This window comes from Ctenocephalides felis, unplaced genomic scaffold, assembly GCF_003426905.1.
Source record: "Ctenocephalides felis isolate EL2017-DRISC unplaced genomic scaffold, ASM342690v1 CF-g0.4_SCAFFOLD_01170, whole genome shotgun sequence".
In the NCBI taxonomy this organism is placed as follows: domain Eukaryota; kingdom Metazoa; phylum Arthropoda; class Insecta; order Siphonaptera; family Pulicidae; genus Ctenocephalides; species Ctenocephalides felis.
The window spans coordinates 44,891,178-44,906,570 of NW_020537324.1; the positions used below are offsets into that span (position 1 = coordinate 44,891,178).

The 15,393-nt window shown below is 29.9% G+C and overlaps 1 protein-coding gene across 1 annotated transcript in view; it reads right to left on the minus strand.

Annotated features, from left to right (window-relative positions):
- Nucleotides 1-15,393, minus strand: part of LOC113367297 (leishmanolysin-like peptidase) — an 80,465-nt gene that overhangs the window by 408 nt on the left and 64,664 nt on the right. Inside the window, exons 10-13 of the mRNA XM_026608913.1 lie at nucleotides 14,237-14,369; nucleotides 12,542-12,701; nucleotides 11,186-11,352; nucleotides 8,429-8,680 (exon numbers count right to left, since the gene is read on the minus strand). Coding sequence (XP_026464698.1) covers nucleotides 8,429-8,680; nucleotides 11,186-11,352; nucleotides 12,542-12,701; nucleotides 14,237-14,369 — 712 coding nt within the window. The remainder of the gene's footprint in view (nucleotides 1-8,428; nucleotides 8,681-11,185; nucleotides 11,353-12,541; nucleotides 12,702-14,236; nucleotides 14,370-15,393) is intronic.

Genomic DNA, 15,393 nt, shown 5'->3' on the forward strand with positions numbered 1-15,393 from the left:
AACAGGTCGACCTGCTATCTGAATAAAAACATTTGCGGTCAGCGAATATCATTCTGCATAGAATTTTTGAAAGAAATATCGTTTTGTTTTGTAAACATTTGTGTAGGAATGTGATTGTTCTAACAAATATGGAAGTTATGGAATTTGACATTGCTGGTGACGAATGAAAGGAAAGTGTTGGATTTTGTTACTCTTTCCTAAATATTATAACATGACCAAACATAAACTACGACTTTTTACAACTTAATTTATAAATTGCAATAACTCTTTATATGAAGTGCACTTGTCTTGAAAGTAATTCTCAAACTTTTTTTGTAGTTTTTATTCGGAATAGTTAATTGATTTAATGCATGTACAGCTGTGCCAAGTTTTTCTAAAAAAATATACAACTGCAAAGAGTTTACTGTTTAACTGTGTGAAAAAATTAATGCCCACACAAGGATTATTTGGATATTTGTTGATTAGTGAATCCCATAAAATCGAAACTTTATTGACAGTAGATAATATTGTATATTTTTTTCAGTACGGGGCCTTATAATGCGCCTGTTGAATAATTGATTTTGGATATATACTTAGTCGATTTCGATATTATCATGAATAAGCACTTTGATTGTTTCGTTAAACAGCGGCCATTTTTTTAAATCACTCGAAATTTCAATAGGCAAGGTAGTTTTGGTACTTCGATAAGGAGGTAGACGGGATTTTGAATTAAATTTAAATGTAGAATCTTTACTTTTTTAATAGAATAATTAGTATTATTTTCGACAGAAATAGAAATAGTATTATATTAACTTCCCGTAGGGCAAGTTATAGTAATCGCAAAAAAATCGAAAATAAATTTTTTTATATATTTTTACGTTTCAAAACTTTCTGAACATTTTGGCATACCTTAGAAGAAATGAATGTATGTGTGTGTGTACGTGTATGTGTGTGTGTTAGGATACAAATTTTCATTTGTAGCGATTTGAATAATTCAAAAAACATTCGATTCATATTGATAAGGAGACGTGCTGATTCGTTTTTGGCGAAGGCAGGTCTAGCCGTTCCGAAGATATGGGGCAAAAAGTGCCAAAAACGGTAACTCAGTTTTTAAGGGGACGGAGTGTCCGATTTGAATAAGTCAAAAAACATTTTACTTGTATTAGCAAGATGAAAAATTGATCAAATTTTCATGAAGGTCTAGCGGTTTCGGAGATTTAATGAAAAAAGTGAAAAAAATGCCATTTGGCGGTCAAAAATGATCATTAGACATATGCACATCAAATTATCAGATATTTTTTATAGAGATTTTAACAATAAGTATAAATTTTGTTTACATTCCTATGGGTTCCGTACCAATGTTTATCCGTTAGACGGCGACGCGTCGCTTACGCGCTCCGATATTTCGTCTCTATGCAGTTAAAGCAGTACGATTGCTTTGAAAAAAAGTTCAGAATTTCCAAAATATTTCAAAATAAATTTTTCTTCAAAAAGTCTTTTTTTTTCAAAAAAATGTCAAAAATTTATAGTTTCTTAAAAATCTATTTTTTTCACAGTAATTTTTTTTCAAAACTGTTAATCCTTTTAAAAAAAAAATAATTTTTGGTACGGGAAGTTCCAGCAATTTTCCTTAAGGCACGATGCCATGCGGCGCCCCACTAGTTCCGCGCGTAATTGCTCCATTGATAGGAATGCAGCATAATCCGGTACTAAACTGAGATTTTCTTATTGCGTGTAGTTCAACACATTCACGCCGGCGTGGGCCACCGGTGACGAGACTATTATACCGGGCGGCGCGGGCCACGATCGTCCCCGGCGTGAAGGTGTTAATTTCGTTAATGAATTGATCTCGAATGTTAGGTTCTTAAAATACTACTGTTTTCGTGAAGCATGATCCATACTTCTGGTTAATTCGTGCGCATTTTTAATAACGGAAAGATACATTTTCTGTTTGAAAATTGGCCGTGTGATTAGCGCATTAGTAGGTACACCCTTGGGCTACACATTCATAAAGAAAAAAAAAAACAAATAAGAAAACAATATAATAGTTTTACCTTAGCGTCCGGTAAATGCAATTATTCACTAGCAGAGATTGACACTTTGTTCCTGAAGATAGAATCGGCAACTTGGGGAAACTTTCAATCTTAATCGAAAATCCGGCTAGAGGTGCGAAAAATGTGGTGTGGCCTTAATTAGAAATAATCAGACCCATGAAATCTCTTGTTACATATTGCACAATGGACTGTAATTTGAAAAATAAAATGTTCTACTTCTTTGAGAATAACAAACTGAAAAATAATATGATTTAAACAAGAAAGGAAATAAGATTTAAATAAGAACCGAAAATTATAAAAATTAAGGAATTCGAACAAAAGTATGCAAATTCATCACTGAAACCAAATCGTGAAGGAAACCGGTTATAATCCAAAATGTAGATTGATTAGAACTATATGAACTAGTCTGGCACTAGACAGGAAATAGAATTGGATAAGATTCGCAATCGTTAACAAGACTGAACTCGTCCAAAAACTGAATGTAGACCGAACTCGACAAAAATAAAACTGAACTAAAATGTATCGATCAAAGGAAAAAAAGAGACATGCAGATTGGATTAAAAAAGAACCCTTCAACGAATATGGTAATATCGATAGATATTAACTAATACTCGTTGTGGCGTCACAAATGTCATTGGCAGTCAACGATCGGCTGCGGTATCAAATTCCATGTTTTTTTATCGGGGTTGATCAAATATTTAAGCTTCAGAAAACAGCAATACATACTTATAATTTTCTTCTGCAATAAACCATCTTGCAAAAGCTTTGCTCGAAATATAATATTTCGACTATTTCGAGTAAAGGGTGCATTTTTTCACAAATAATTTGAGTAAAAATGCATGTTATTCTTATGTGATGACATTAAAATTATTTTTTCATGATTTTTTTATATAAATCAATTTTAGTATTAGTAAAAAAATATACAGTATTTATTTAAATTTATATTTATTTCAGAAATCAACAACTATTTATATGCTTTTAATGTAATTAACAATAACAAAACATAAATCATTTTCTAAACTTACAGAAAAAAAATTTTTTTTTCCTATTTAAGTCAAATCACTTTATGACAATGAGAATATTTATATTTTGTACATATTATAGATGATATGCAAGTCGTTTGACCGTGATAAAATATTTCACTTAATCATACTTTTCATTGTAGCAAATATTTATAAATTATCCGTATTAATAATTGACTAATTTGCCTAATAGTAGTCTATAAATATGAGCTACCACAATAAAAATAGTATAATCAGAGTAATGATAAATTCGAGTATTTAGTTAAAAATTTGGTTAAATGCTTTCAATGGTAAAATGCACATGCTATCATTCTTTTACACGATGCATCAAAATAATAACATATCAGAGTATACAAAACATTCTCAATGTTTATGTTTTACATCACCTTAAACAGGTTCTAATAATTATTGATTGTAGAAGCAGAATCATCTTAATTAGACAATTTGGTCTTAGGCCTTCGTTTTATTAAATTGATGCTATTCAACAAAAGAAAATCTGTTAATGGTGTAAAACATTTAACTTAATGCACACTTAATTCTATATAACCTAAACAAGATATAAAACATGTATTTATTATACAGTATTCAGTAAAGTAAATAATTAAATATCACTTTTAAATACATCTAGAATAAAGAATATATGGTTGGACCATTTGCCTACATAATTAATATAAAAAACTGGAATCTAAAGGAATGTAGACACTTTAAAGTTCGAAAGTAGGCCCTTTCATTGAAAGAATAATCATATAAAATAATTTATTTATAAATGTATATATATATATATATATATATATATATATATAAATAAATAATGGGTAGTACCTGCCCGTGTGCAGGTCTGTAGCGGAGTTAAACTCCAACTCGATTCAGGAAAGAATAGTGTGAGAGGCAGTGCCCGAAATGGTCTATTTTTAATTGATATATATATATATATATATATATATATATATACAGATATCCTGAAGATGGAACGTATCTAGTTCCCAAACGTCGACAGTAAATAAATAAAGAAATGTCTATGAATAAATATTATAAAAACTAGAATTTTCATTATGTGTTCCCTATAGACAAAATGTGAAAACTTATTAGATTACACGACGTTGTTTATATATGTTTGAATGAAATATATATATAAACAAAATCTAATTAAGCGGACTTATTGTTAGAATGAACATATTTTAAATTAAATGAATCAATTTTTCGTTCAAATGACAATTTCTCAAGTTTTTTTTTCTATAACCGCTATAGAAGAGAGTCTATAACCGCTATACATGCCTTCCCAATTAATCCCTTCTCAATTAATCAGTTCTTCATCTTGTCAATACAAGTAAAATGTTTATTGAATTATTAAAATCGGACGCTCCGTTTTTCTCCGTCTTAAAAACTGAGTTACCATTTTGTCACTTTTTGCCATATAAAATTGCCATATAATAACTCAATAAATGTAATAAAACTTTGCACTAGTTTGTGCAAAAGATAAAACTAATCTGATATTTATTATTTGAGCGAGTACGATGAGGCATATATCTCAAACAAAGATCATTTAAATAAAATGAGCATAAAATTTTACTGAATATGACTTTGTATATGTTAACTATATAAATATTTTTCGTTAAAAGCAAGTATTCCCAATTTTTTTTTTCAAAAAATAATGCACGGATTCGAAAGTAGTACAGAAAACTGCTCAGAGGATCAGGATATCTTGCAAAGAAAGGATCGCTTGGATAGCACTTATTGACGGATAAAGTCATAATTCATGTAATATAAATTACTCCTTAATATATATATATATATATATATATATCTATATATATATATATATATATATATATATTGATTGTTTCTTTTCCGAACAGTAAATCCAATAATAAAAAACAATTTGTTTTTTGAATATGTTTAATAACGACGTTTCGGAACTAGGTACGTTCCATCATCAGGTTTATTCTGTCAAATACAATGTTTTTTAAAAATATTGATTAACATTAATTAATGATGGTCAATACAGATTAATTAGAAAAATTATTAATATTGATTATTAATATTAAAATAATTATTAATTATTAATATTCTTTCAAAGAAATGTTTTCAAAAATTAAATCCACCACCCCTCCTAAATTCAATACTAACATAGTTTATTCCATCTCTTGCAAAAATTGTCAAAAACAATACATTGGCCAAACATCACAATAATTCATAAGAGAATGAGACAACATGAATTAAGCGTCACTCATCATAAAAGCCGAAATTTCCAAAGCACTCTTGTCCAACATTCCATTGAAAACTCACATAATTTTACCTTTGAACCCAATATTTTATATAGAGAGGACTGTACTTTTAAAAGACTTTTTTCTGAAAGCAGTTTAATCTTTTTGAATTCGTCAAATAGTGTTAATAAAAGATCAGATCACAATATCATTCATGACTCGTATCTAAATTTTTTAAACCTGATTAAAAACAATTAATCCTAATAATTTTTGAATATGTATATATATATACATGTATATGTGTTATAATATATGCACATCCATATATGTGCTTATATGTATGTTTTTGTATATACACTATGTACATGCACTTGCGTATATGTTCATGTATATAATAATGGATACATTAATATATAGAAATGTGCATATGTATGTATGAGTATGTAGGTGTGCATATGCATGTGCATGTATATATATACATAATATTTCTCAACATTTACTAAAGCAATATTTCCTCTATTTTCGTAAATTACCAATACAAGAGCGATAAAAAATCATTTTTGCCAAGAATTCCGTACATTGTCCCTTACATCTGGCCGGCAGAACTCCATATCAGTGTGTTTAAGTCTTGTGTAGTCGTAACATCTACAAATATCCTCCAAAAAAATCGAGTGTTTTTAACATAAAAATATTAGTGATATGGATATATAAATTATTACAGGTAAATAATTTTTGCTTCTCAATTTTATATAAAACCTTTTTTAGTTAATTCTTATTACTCTTTACCCCGGTACATAATCCATTCCTTTATAAAAAAATTTTCTAATTAATCTGTATTGACCATCATTAATTAATGTTAATCAATATTTTTAAAAAACATTGTATTTGACAGACTAAACCTGATGATGGAACGTACCTAGTTCCGAAAGGTCGTTATTAAACATCTTCAAAAAACAAATTTTTTTTATTATTGGATTTACTGTTCGGAAAAGAAACAATCAATATATTGAAAAAAATCTAGGACTTATCTATTGAATATATATATATATATATATATATATATACGGGCACTGCGGTGTGTAATGGCAACGGAAAATCTATCGCACTATATTCTTCTCCAAATCAAATTGGGGTCTAACTCAGCTTAACGGAGCTGCCCTAGTGCAGCACCATTTATTATTTCATTATATCTATATATTATGCAATTATTATATTATAGAGCAATTTTCTTTGCACCAACTTGGTTAATGATGTTAAAAATACACATTTTTCTAGGCTTGTTGAAATTTTTGAACTTGAATTTTTCTGCTTGCCCCATAAATATTATTGCAGTTTGAATTTAGACTTATTTCCGTTGTATAAAAATATAGTTGTTTTTAATTTTAATTAAGTTAGTGCAAACAAAGTGTACTGTGTTTATTTTTATAAAATTAACCCTTTCGCTATGAGAGTGTTTACCGCAGGAGTAACGATGCTATACGGAACAACATCACCGCACACATCACCGGACACAAGAACTTTTTTTTAATTTTTCAATTATTATCAATAAAAATATATTTAAAATAAAAATACACTTAAAAAAAATTAAATATTAAAAAAAAGAATTATCAATACTTTAACTCATAGCGAAAGCGTTAATATTCTCTGCTCTCACATTCACATTACTATTATATATATATATATATATATATATATATATATATATATATATATATATATATATATATATATATATATATATATATATGTATATATATATATATATATAATTGTAAAATGCAATACAGATATATCGAAAAACCGGTATACTGTGTTAAATTTCGACGGTATTTACCTTAAAATATCGGTATTTCTTGTACTGAAACATAAGAGTTAGGGGATACATCTTACACATAAGTTTGAGTTTATCGGAACAATTCTCATAATCAACAACAAATCTCATTATCACCTAAAACATATGTCTTTTTAAGTCGCGCTATAGACAAGTGTCAAAATATCATCTCGACTCGTCATTAGGCTAAATATTTTATTATTTTTCAATGAACTTAATATCAGCTCAAGAGTAGCGTTCCCGATTCACATGCTGGAGGTTCCGAGTTCGAATCTCCGGCAAGAATTTGGAAAAATATTAACTAGTTAAGTTGGAGTAATAATAGAGTTATGAATTGTACTAATAAGATATGTATGTAAAATCAAACTGTATAAAAATTAGATAATTGGAATTGAAAATGAATTGAAGTAAGAAGAATTTAGAAGAAATGAGAAGTATAGAAGAAGATGAAATGAGAAGATAGTAAAAGAAGAATGAAGATAAGTTATGAAGTATAGAAAAAAAAAGAATAGGATTATATGAAGAAGATGGTATAAAATTGAATATTGTATAGGATATATGATTGTATAGAATAATGTAGGTGGCTAAATGCTCGAGTAAGCGAGGCCAAAAAATAAAAAAAATAAAAAACTTAATATCGAGTCACAAAGAATATCCTCACAAATAATAATCCTCTTGTGTAAAAATGTAACGGCTTTTTAAAATTCAAATTATTTAAATAATACTCAAAATCTACGAAATAAAGCGTACTACTGGGTAATCTTTATTATTTAAATAATATTGTTTTAAATAAAAATCACATCGAATAGTTTTTGGTCTTTCTTCCGCATAAGTTTGATTTTGATGAAAAGAAGGTACACAATAATCGATACTGAGTATTATCAATATTAGATTTATTTTTTATATTCTTGCAAAAAACTTTCAATTTTGTCTACATTTTGTTAAATAATATTAATACCGCTATTTACAGGTTTCAAAAACAAAAATACCGAAATACCGGATTCATTTTTTTATCGATATTGCATTCCCTATATGTTTGCATACATGTACTTTGTAATATTGCTTTATATAGAAACTATCTAATTAGAAAAGTTAAATACAATGTCTTATTTTCATATATATAATTCAGTCCGAAAGCTTAAGTAGTAATATAAGTTATAATAAAATTATAAATCCACATCATACAGTTTACAATATTGTAAGTACATTAAGAAAATGTTTATAACAATTTTTTACTTATTATTTTCGCATTATAACTATTTGTTATCAATAGCAATCACACATTAATATTTTCTATAAACTTGAAATAAATCCGATTAATAATGTCAAAGTACTTACAATAAAATATTCGTAAGTTTCACTATATCCCAAGGAATATGCACCACAAGTCAACCAATCTCGAGGATATAGGTGAGTGGCGGGCGCCTCATCGTCGGGCTTGCACTTCTCGTTTTGCTTCGAAAAATATTCATTACACAATTCGTGGCAAGATGGGCAAATAATCGCTCCGCGATGCAGCCAACCATTACTCAGTATTTTTATGTTCAATTTTTGGCCTGGATAATGGCAAGTGTATGTGTAGTTGGACACCTAGTTTAAAAAACAATGTCATTATTAAAAAACGAATATGTTATTAATACATTTTGAAAGAAATCGGTTGAATCATATCAATTAATCAAAAAATTGGAATAATAAAAGCGTTCATACAACACTTGTTTCGTTGCTTTTTTGGTCGGCTGTCTAGCATGCTGGTTATCATGTAGGCAAAATGACGTCGTATCGATCTCCATTTACTTCCAGCAAGCGAGATTTAGGTATAATAACGTGCGTTATTTTTGTGAATGGATCACAGACTTATGATGTTAGGAGTGTCCACCCATTTGTAATAATTATAAAAAAAATATCATAAATTACTATATAACGGTCAGAATATGAACGTCGCAGTATGCTTGTTTAGTCATAGCTCTTACATTGCATGTTAGAGATAAGAACAACACGTGTTTAGAATAATGGTCTTTTTCAAGGCTTTCTAACTGCAAAACCACAAACTGCGAATTAAATAAATAAGGAGTGCGTAGTTTCTGACTCACATATAACGAATCTGAACAAGTTCGAACGAACATTCTAGAAAAGGATTGCGTCATCTTGATAAGGAATATAAAAGCTGCAGGATGATGGAATCGTTGTTCATTCTTAGTCAGTCTTAGTCAGTCTCAGTTCATTCTTAGTTCATATTTCAGTCAATATAGTTCAGTCGTTATAATGTGTCAGTAGTATTTAGTAATCAATGGAGTTATATTTAAGTTCAGTTGTTAAGTTAAAGTTATATGAAAAGTGTCCAAGAATCATAAAATAAACATAAACATCAAACGTCTTCATCTGTTTACTGATTCGCCTTCACAGTGTGGTATCAGCTTGATGCTCAGTAGCAGGAAGAACCTACATTTTGTTGACTCCGTCGCTGGATGGGGCACAACAATAAATAAAGCCTGGACATAGACCAAATACTACATGTGCTGCTAGTCCTTATATATCTTCATTGTATAAAGTGTAGACAGATAGAGAGAACTGTGACGTCACTTGCTGAACGACAGTTGCCGACAATCGTGGACTCTCCCGGTTGATTAAATGTCATATGTCATATGCTGCATGCTGTGGATTGGCAACATGTGGATTCGGTTTTATGTACATTTATTTCACAGAGGAAATATTAATATCATTTCTTACAAACATCACAATTGCCATTATATTATTGAAATAAAACTATCACAAATGATATTTGAATTATATCGACTATTACATGGACTGCTGGTCGAGCGCAAAACATTTTGCCGACTTGACAACCAGCATGCTAGCCAGCAGAGCATGCTCGTGTGATTAGGACTGTGAACAAGCGCAATTTTTATGGATAGATTCGTTCTTTCGAACCAATAGGGAAGCAGTATTTTGACATGTGGTTTATCACATTTAAAAATCTAGCAAGCTAAAACAAATTTCGCTCAAAGCAAGCAAGCTTTTTCTCATCGTTTGAAACAAACGGCTAAAAAACTATCATAAAATCTATCGCCGACATCCGCGGCACAATCTGCCATGCTATCTAGTCCAGAAAACAAGCCTCGTGTGAACAGGTCTTTAGAAATCAAGCATTGCTATGTAGCCATCCCAGAAAACAAATGCCGCGTGATTCGGGCTTTATTCAAAGGTCCATTATCCATCCACAAAAATAGCGCACGTTCTAACATCAAAATCTTGCATGCTGGAAATAAATGGAGATCGACCCGACGTCATTTTGCCTACTTGATAACCAGCAGACCAAAAAAGCGACAAAAACAAGCGCTGTGTCAACGGGCCTTAAAACTCAATTTTGGTTGATTAAGTCAATTATTTTATAAATTTTTGTACTTTTAAATATTTCCCTAATTAAAATATTGTAATTTCATTAAAAATATAAATAAATTAGTAATTGGTTGATATAGAAAGAAAACTTGAGTTTTATTTTAATAATATAATTAGCAAAATTACTGAAATGAATGAACATAGGCTTTTATTTAAACGGTGTTCAAAGAATTACAATTTTAAAAAATTTAATAACATATGATTAGTGGTGCTGTCGACCCGGAGCGCGCCGGAACGTTCCGGCAAATCACTTTTGAGCCGGAACGCGTACCGGCAATTTTTTTTAAAAAAAAATTGCTACATAATGAAAATGATTTAATAAGTGAATTTTAATTCAACTAATTTTTATTAAATGTTCCTATTATTGTAATAAACATACATATATGTGCACAAAATGGGTTATATAATGATTTTTCTTTCTTTCTTTTTCAAACGGAACCGGAACAAACATGAAAACCGGTTTATGAACCGGTTTTTAAATTTTAGCGTTCCGGCAAAAAAATATTAGCACAACACCACTGCATATGATCCAATATTAATGTCCAAATTTAATGGCTCCCTATTATTTATAAGTTCAGGTTATTGTACTTCACTAAGTCAATCATATTGTGAAAGATTATGTTTTTAACAGCATGCACTTATGAGTAACTGAATAATATGTTAAATGCAAGTCAAGATAATCTTTGATGATTATATTACCATGATGTGAAGTCGTCCATCCTCGCACATGTATTCATAACATCCAGAGCCCCAATGTTGCCACTGTCGAACTTGCTTGCAGGACCTTTCCTCCCACATTTGATCAGTATGTTCGAAACATTTGGAATATATACCATATTTTTCCAAAGCAAAATTTTTATCGCTAGCTGTCAATAATAAATACAATAACATAATGAATGTAACAATACTGGCAATACTAGTTGAGCAGAGTTTGGGACTGTTTAAGCAAAATTAATCCGAGTTTTTGCGTTAAAATATTGTCACGAATGCGGTACAGTGCGCGAAATGTTTAATCAACTATTTTTATAATGTGAATTAGAATAACGTTATAAGAAGCTGTCCCCAAACCGAAAGTAGACTATTAATATGCAATTAGTGTGTGATGTGAATCGTGCCCGAAGTATGGACATGTTTGAACACTGGCTGCACCGTGAAATATAATTAAGCTTAAAATAAGAAATGTTTAGCATAAGTTGTGAATATATGTGAATATAAACTAAAGAATAAGTCACCTACAACGCCTCTCATTAGTGGTTGTTGTAATAAAATGGAATAAAAAGTAAAGGTAAAAGTAATTCAAGAATGAAATAATAGAAATGACAAACTAATTTGTGATATTATCATGGGTTTAATCTGGCTTCATAACTATACTCCGGAGTGTAATAAACAGACAGCCGAATTGACTGGACACGTGGAACGAGGAAAAACGTAAACGATCAGCTGGTATTTAGGATATGGCATCAGTTTTTTTGGGATTCATAAGGAATAATATTCATTCTATCTTGAGAAAGGAAAAACCATCAACTGCGACTATTATATCGAGTTATTGGAGCGTCTTGAGATCAAAATCGCGAAAAAATAGTCTCATTTGAAGAAAAAAATGCTGTATCATCAAAGCATTGCATTATGATCCAAAGAATTCAGAACAATGGGAAAAATTATCGAATTGGGTTTCGAATTGGTTTCCCATCCACCGTAATCTGCAAATATACCTCGGAACAACTATTTCCTGTTCGCAGACCCCAAGAAAAAAGCCCGACAGAAAAAGAAGTAATCGCCGACACTGAAAACTATTTTGAGGCTAAAAATGAATCGTAATAAAAATTGCAAGATCGCTATCATCGGTGCACCGCTTCCGAAAGATACTAAAAAGTTTTTTTTTTTAAACGGAACGAAATTTTCTGTCAAATTTTTATGTAGAAATCAATTTATACACATTTATTTACAAACATACATACATACACGCACTAAATAAAAATTGAAATGGAAATCACTAATGTATAAATAAATACATTTCTTTGTTAAAAATACATCTGTATTTTTTGTATAACTTACATGGATTATTTTCTTCAAATTGGCAGTGTGAACCTCTCACAATAACATTTTTGCTTCTCCACGTAAATTCTTGTATATATGGGCAATAATCAGATAATGTTACAGATCCCCCATAAAATCCTTCTCGTCCTGATTCCACGTGATTAATTTCATCAAAATTCTGCAAATGATCAATTTATTTAGGATATTTTGATATTTTCACACTTACTAAATATCGATCTGAATATACAAATTTCATCATATATCTTTTATGTGCTTATATCAGTTTCTATAGATTCAGAAACGGATTAAAAAACGCTGAAACTTTCATGTACCTATTATAGTCAACATCGTGAAACCGAAAAATTATGTAACTATGCATTCTGCGATATAAATAAGACAGAAGAGATCACAAAATATTATTATATTGGAGATGTACATTAGAAAATTTTTCGTAAATATTTTGAATATAGAAATAGATGAATACAAACTGGTAGAGATATGAAAGAGCAAAAAACCACCGGTTTTTCAGTATAAATTACTGAATAAAATAGACTGGGAATAGCTTTTCAAAATTACCTTAAAGCGAGCAAATGGCATGAATAAAAAGTAATTGACCATATACGAAAATTTAACAGACTGCAAGTTTGGGGCGATTGCAGGGTTATCCTTAGTTTTATATGGGACAGAATACAAAATCAACGATTAACGAGATTCGTTAGTCAAAAGGTCAATCGAAGGCACTTGAAATTTTCTGATTGGAGGAAGAAAAATCACTACTATAAATTCAACTTTTATTAATTTCAAATTTTACAAACGCCATAATAGCAAAATAAAACATTTATTGAATATAAGCGATCTTCTAATAATGTGATCTAAAAGTTTACAAACAGATAATTTAACGAATTAATTATTTGATTTAATATTCAAATCAAAAAAATTTAAACATGCCCAAGCATATGTATTTGCTGGTATGTCAAAAATTATTGGATGTTCTAAAACGCAAAAACATTAAAAAAATTATACGTTTTACTAAGATTGTTGTAGAAAAATTTAGTTTCTCCTTGAGCTAAAGAATAACTTAATTGAAATAAACTAAGATCCATCACAAAAAAGACAATATGTCAACCCTCAATGAAAAAATACTTTTTTGAAGAAATAAGTAATTTAATATAATGTTGATCGAAATTCAGTAAAATCAGTTTTTATATTCTGCATTATACAAATTAAAATAAAGTAAATTGATCTCAAAATTTAATGCAATGGACAATCCTTTGTTAAAAATATTGTTTTTAAGTAAAATATAAGCATTACTATGAACTGAAGAAATCTAGAATTAAAATTGAGTGAACAACATTCACTGACGGAAAGCGGGGTGAAATATTCGATCATTAAATTAAAGTTGTTTACATTTTTAAATTCCGCAATATACAAAATTAAATTAAGAAAATTGGGCCCCAGATCAAAAAGGTGTTAGGAGCGGGCGACCATTTATAGAAATAATTTGTTTTTTAGAGGTAAATTGAAGCATATCTATAAGCTGAAGAAAATCTCAACTGAAACTCGGTAAAAAAACATGCATTGACCAAAAGCGGGATAAAAAAGTATTGCTTAATGATATTAATTATTGAGTGTAGGCAGTTATAATAACAATGAATAATAATTTGGATATTGAGTACAGGCAAATTATTTGATGCATCTAAGATCTATTCTTACCTGATATTTTCTTGGAAGTTCTTCGGCGTGTTCTACTAAATTGCACAAGGCCACAGATGTTCGATCATCAGTGCATTCTGTTTGTAAAGGATCCCGTTTCAATTTGTCACAAAATGGATGAATTGATTGGCTTCTTAAATGATAAGAAAATATCAGTTCGCAATTATTATCAGTATGAGTTCAGCTTAGGAAAAGAATTAATTATATATAGCGTAGCAGAAATCCGTCGCACAGGTCAATTGAATGAAAACGACAGTAACTATAAAATTTTAATTATCGTGCAGAAAAGTTATTTAGACACCCAATTTAGAAAAACATATGTCGCACACCCGTATTAACTCAATTAAGTCAGTCCACATCATCTTTACCAAAAGAAAAGGAGATTGCCCAAATATAAAAATCAACAATGTAGAAATTCCAAAAAGCAACTCTGTAAAATACTTAGGACTTCACCTCGATAGAGGACTCATATGGAGTACCCACATCAGAACAAAGCGTAAGCAAATAGACAAAAAATTTCGTGAACTTTACTGGTTAATTGAAAGAAGACAAAAGATGTCATATGCCAACAAGATCCTAATATATAAAGCCGTAATTGTACCAATATGGACATACGGTATCGAGCTATGGGCATGTGCGAGCACGTCCAATATAAAAGCAAATCAAAGAGCACAGTCAAAAATACTACGAACTATAGTGAACGCGCCCTTGTTCTACATAATGTGGTCTAAACCAATATGAGTAGAACCACGATTTTTTTTTTTCGATATCTCTTATGGTCACGCCAAAAGGTGAGTTTGAAATAAGGGATCACTTTGGCACATTTTAGATGATATCTGGGCCATAAGATGAGGTACAAAGTTGAAAATTGGTATATCGTTTTTTTTTCAAAACGACCTTTAAAATGGCGTATAAATTATTTAAAAAGCAGGGTGGGGCCGATTCTCTACGGCAATGCGCCCATACTCTTTAATATAGAGTTTCGTCGTGTACTAAATTAAACCCAATTAAATTAAATTTAATTAGAAGCGCTGATATTGAGGAGTTCAAAAACGTCCCAATAAATAATTTCAATTATTACATTTGAATGTCAAATTTGGATTTTTATCAATTTGAATTTTGTACTATTAAATATAATATAATATAGTTGTAATTAT